Source organism: Lolium rigidum, unplaced genomic scaffold (assembly GCF_022539505.1).
Source record: "Lolium rigidum isolate FL_2022 unplaced genomic scaffold, APGP_CSIRO_Lrig_0.1 contig_25423_1, whole genome shotgun sequence".
Taxonomy (NCBI): Eukaryota; Viridiplantae; Streptophyta; class Magnoliopsida; order Poales; family Poaceae; genus Lolium; species Lolium rigidum.
The window spans coordinates 1,516-7,158 of NW_025900046.1; the positions used below are offsets into that span (position 1 = coordinate 1,516).

The 5,643-nt window shown below is 49.9% G+C and overlaps 1 protein-coding gene across 1 annotated transcript; it reads left to right on the forward strand.

The window, feature by feature from the left end:
• The first annotated feature begins 3,725 nt into the window (after positions 1-3,725).
• LOC124680698 (ricin B-like lectin R40C1) lies at positions 3,726-5,355 on the forward strand. The gene is made up of 4 exons (XM_047215753.1): positions 3,726-4,081; positions 4,226-4,747; positions 4,851-5,079; positions 5,276-5,355. Coding segments are annotated over exons 1-4 (1,056 nt in total). The 5' UTR covers positions 3,726-3,778; the 3' UTR covers positions 5,278-5,355.
• The last annotated feature ends 288 nt before the right edge of the window (positions 5,356-5,643 follow it).

Genomic DNA, 5,643 nt, shown 5'->3' on the forward strand with positions numbered 1-5,643 from the left:
CTAAAAAGTTCGAGCGGGAGGAATCGCTGTGCGGAGTAAACTCGTAGGAGCCGAATCGAATCGGGCTTCCCAGGATTGGTGATGATGGTGTCGATGAAATCGCTGATGAAGTCGCTGGCGAAGCCGCTGGTGTCATGATTGGATCTGCCGATGACCGATCTTGTGCTGACAGGGTTCCCACAGATGGCGCCAATTGTCGAGGGTACTCCTCGCCAATGCCCTCCGATAGGGGCTTAGGGTTGATGGAATCCTACAAGCTGACACGAGACATCGGTTCACAGACAAGCGGGGAGAGCGATTTACCCAGGTTCGGGGCCCTCGATGAGGTAAAACCCTTACGTCCTGCCTGTCTGTTCTTGATTATGATGATAATAGGTTACAATGGGGTGCCGAATAGTTCGGCTGAGATCTCGTCGAGTTGGCTAATTGCTAGGGTGTCCTAGCTCTAATCTTTTGCTGGCTAAGATCGCTAAGATTGATTGTCCTTCGGCAGCCCCTCTCCTGGCCTTTATATAGGAGGCTAGGTCCCAAGAGGTCTCACCGAATACGACTAGGTTTACAGTAGTTTCAGATCCGATCTTTCCTTGTTCGATCGCTTCCTTGTCCTGCCCGTCAAGGAACCTTCTGGTGCGCCGTCCTAGTGGCCCATCTCGCCTTCAGGTGTCTTCATGGGCCTCCAATTAGTCAATACAGGATAGGGCAATGTGGGTTACCCGAAGGGTAGTGCCCACGTCAATAAGTACTTCAAGCACGATAACAAGGAAAGTAAACTCGTGTATAGAGATAACCGAGGCACGTGGAGACGAAGATATATTCCCGTGTTCCCCCACACAAGCTGAGGTACGTCACGTTGGAGAGATGTAGGCTACCATGAAGGTTTCCCGAACGCCACGAAGGCTCACCTTCTTCTCCAAGCCAATTCCACGAAGGACAAAGGTCTTTCCCTTATGGTTAGCCTTTCCTCCACTCCGGAGATGGCAAGCTTCACAACCACTTCACAACCTCCACGAAGGAGAAGCCCGGGCCTCTTCACAATCTTCCACGAAGAGGTCACCAGAGCACCAACCGCAAAGCCAACTAGGAGGTCACCCTCCAAGAGTAACAAGCTCATGGTCTTTCACTCGAACTAATCGTAATGGAGAGCTCAACACTATGCAAGGATGCAAAGCAAGAACACCAAGAAAAATGCTCAAATTCTTCTTTCACAAATACCACCAAAGCAACAAATTCTATGGGGGAACTAGAGTGGAAGAACAATGGTGGAGCTCAACCAATGACTCCAAAATCTAGATCCAAGAAGTTCTCGTCACTTAGAGGAGGATTTGTTTGGTGGGGATTGTAGATATAGATCTCTTCCAAAGCCCTAAAAAGATGCAAAAATCATAGGACGGAAAGGGGAGGAAGCAAGCTCAAGAGGTTCAACAATGGTGATAAAAAATATGCTCAAGAACCCTTAGAACAATGGGGAAGAAGGCCCATTTTATAGCCTATCAAAATATAACCGTTTGGGGCCGACAGGCCGGACTGGCTGCCGACCTACCCGGCAGCAGCACCCAGCCTACCGAGCCAAACATCGAAAATGCGACAAATTTACATCGGGACTCCGATTTCGATGATCTTAGGCTCATTGAAATCACAAAAACAAGGTCTACAACATTATGCATAGAAGATGCATACGAATTCCATTTTAGATGAACTTGAACTTGTTGTAAAGCTAGCAACAAGCTCAAGAGCCTCAAATAAATAAACACCGAGAAGCAACAACAATATAGAGATGCAAAGAATCAAATGATTGAGCTCCCTAAGACGATACGATCAAGTTACTCAACTGAAAGCCTATTTTGATAGTGCAGCTATCTATCCTATAAACCGGTCTCTCAACAACCACCTTGAGACCGGTAAAAGGAAAACCTAGCAAGATCATACCTTTGCTTTGGGCATCCCGCTTAATCTTGATGATCACGCTTCATGCTTCATTCAAGCCGGAATGCTCACTTAATCATTGATGCTTCGTGAAGACTCATGATTGCTCCCCATACACCACTATGGGAAAGCTCCGTTGATGCACATCTTCACAAGTCCATTATCACCAAATGGACGACAAGCTTCAAGCATGATCTTCTCGATATACACATCTTGAACTTCCCTTCACAACCTTGATGACATCCAAGCTTGATGCCATCCTCTCATGGGCTATATGAGATCATACTCTTGGTGCATGCCCATCGAAAGATACCTAACCCACATAGAAAACACAAATGCATATATATAGTGGGTTAGCTCATGAAGCATAATTGACAAGGCTTACCACCCACAAGCTAGATCACATAATCCAAAGTGGTACAATCTTTATGCTTCATGTGTAGAACAACTTAAATTCAATCTTTACTCTTAGTCTTGGTTAGCATTGTATCTCTTCATGCTCTAGCATAATATCTTGATCATTCATTGCTTAACACATAAGCTAGAACATGGCTGACTTGAGTTTCACACAAGAACTCCATCTTTATTTCTTCTTCTTGATCATATCATATTCTTCTCTTCAAATCAATGATCTTGATGGCAATACCAAAGGTATAACATTATATTCATGCATGTCATCCAAACTTGAATCCAACATATGGGCTTTAAGAAATACCTATGCAATATTCCTTCATATAAAGACAATGAAAACACTAGTCTATAGAGAATTGTCATTAATTACCGAAAACACACTTAGGGGTAATGTACCCGTACACTCTCCCAGGCCTCCTGAGGCATCTTCGTTGGCTTCTGAGTAAGAGACTTCTTGTAGGGCATCAAACATTTCACCGTCTTTGATGTCGCCTTCCGCTTCGACGACATAGTGACGATGACAAATGTCGTGTGTGGGTGATGAGGGCATGGGAGCGTGAACGGGAGAACATCGAGCATGAGAAATAAAATGGCAGGAGTGGAGAAAAAGGAATGTAAAATAGATTTTGGTTGTGTCACTAGTAGGGCTGGCCTACCTAGTTGCCGCTTATGTCCGCCCCCCCAGGCAGCCCCTTGTGGATTGGGGTCAGTATGGTGCGCTAGGCGATATTTTAGGTCACGCAGGACCCAAAGCCCGTTTGAGGGCCATGATTGAGCCCTCATTTCTATCGGGTGGCCCTAATATCCATTTGAGATGCTCTAGTCTAAGCTAAGGATTAAAATCCTCTGACGGGCAACCCTACCATGCCCTAACTTTGGATCACTAACATGTGGGGCCCATCGTGCCGTGCTCGGACTTTAGGTCACTGACATGTGGGGCCGGGCATACACATGGCCCCACATGTCAGTGACCCAAAATCCGTGCTAGCCCTGATCAGAGGATCCATGTCCCTAAGCTAAGCTGTGAAAAAAAAAATTACCTGTACACAAAAGAAACTCATTTGCAACGGTACAATTGTGCATAAAGACATCCCGTGTGCGGACGATAATAATTTTGCCCTCACTGCGGTGTCACAGTGTCTTTTTATGACTGAGGATTAAACGGCAAATGGACACCTGAGAGAAATGGACGGTGCGCAGCTACCATCCAGAACGTTCGACTGGCGGTCCCTACATGTCATACTAACGTGCCATTCACGCGGTAGACACCAGTAGTGCGTGGAGAAACATCACAAATCACATCGGATTCTCTTGTTTACTACGCGGCGATTGAGCGTCCCCTTCTATATAATGGGACCCAAGCCCACGCAGTTTCTCATCGCCCCGTCACAAATCTTCCTCCTGAGTTGATCACACAAACCAACCCTCCCCAAAACCCCCGAGAATGTTCGGTCACCATGGCCACCACCACGGCCAGACCCCACCGCCGGCCCAGGCCCCGGCCGCCGCCGGCGGCAGCGAGCCCACCTTCAAGCTCTTCTGCAAGGCCGACGAGGGCTACTGCCTCTCCGTCCGCGACGGCAACGTCGTGCTCGCCCCCACCAACCCCCGCGACGTGAACCAGCACTGGTTCAAGGACATGCGCTTCAGCCAGAAGATCAAGGACGAGGAGGGCAACCCCGCCTTCGCCATCGTCAACAAGGCCACCGGCCTCGCCGTCAAGCACTCCCTCGGACAGGGCCACCCGGTTCGTCGCCTTTTATTTCCCCTGTTTTATTTCCCTGTTTCGATTCAACGATTTGTAGTCTGTTCGTCTTCTAGATCTAGAAAATTTTACAGTAGTTAGATTAGAAATGGAGGAGGCAGAGTGATGATTTGTTCGGGCCTGCAGGTGAAGCTTGTCCCGTACAACCCTGAGTACCTGGACGAGTCGGTGATGTGGACGGAGAGCGGCGACGTGGGCAAGGGGTTCCGCTGCATCCGCATGGTGAACAACACCCGCCTCAACTTCGACGCGCTCAACGGCGACAAGGACCACGGCGGCGTGCACGACGGCACCACCGTCGTCCTCTGGGAGTGGGCCAAGGGCGACAACCAGAGCTGGAAGATCCTGCCCTGGGGCGAGGAGGCCTACGTCGCCGGCGGCGGCGGCAGCGCCAACGCGCCCCGCGGGGGCGGCTCCTCCGAGCCCACCGTCCGCATCTTCTGCAAGGCCGACGAGGGGTTCAGCGCCACCGTCCGCAACGGCGAGGTCGTGCTCGCGCCCACCAACCCGCGCGACGACCACCAGCACTGGTTCAAGGACATGAGGCACAGCAACAAGATCAAGGACGAGGAGGGGTACCCTGCCTTCGCCCTCGTCAACAAGGTCACTGGCCAGGCCATCAAGCACTCCCAGGGCGAGGGGCACCCGGTAAAGCATCCTTCACTTGTGTACATATAGATCTGTGCTGTGTTGGGTGAAGATCTGTGTTGAGGCCGAGACTGAATGATTACGATGATGATGAACCCAACAGGTGAAGCTGGTGCCGTACAACCCAAACTACCAGGACGAGTCTGTGCTGTGGACCGAGAGCCGCGACGTCGGCGCCGGCTTCCGCTGCATCCGCATGGTCAACAACATCTACCTCAACTTCGACGCCCTCAACGGCGACAAGGACCACGGCGGCGTGCGCGACGGCACCGCGCTCGCGCTCTGGAAGTGGTGCGAGGGCGACAACCAGCGCTGGAAGATCCTCCCCTGGTGTAAGTGTCCCCCATTTGCGCAACCTTGCTGTTGGAAAACTTTAACCAGCTTTACTTCAACAGCATGCATCGTCATGAAAAATCGAAGCCTGTAGAAACTGATGGCTCATCTGCCATCTTTTGAATTTCTTTTTCGCATTCTTTCTTCCATTATTAAATTACTAACAATGTGCTTTATCGTTGCTTGTGTTTGCAGAAACGTGTCATGCCGCTGGAGCTGCATTCATCGCCACCATGACTCACCGGAGTTGGTAGAGATCGGCGTGTGATCTGCTACCGTGTCGCTAGAATAAAAGGTCCTTTGTGGTGTGGCGGTGATGTGTTCGTGTCTGTTGTGTTTAAGTTTCGGTCTTGTCGTCGAGTCCTGCTTACGTGGGCGAAATGAGAAGAGAGTTCAGTGTCGTTGGTGAGCTATCTCATGTAAGCGTCTGGCACTTGTGCTTGTTTTCCAGACCTTGGATCGTTGGTGAGGAAATGTGTACGGTGGTGCCATCCTTTCATCTATGCGAATGTTAATTATCGTCCATGTTTACGCTTGCTCATCTGCACCTTCACATGTCCATT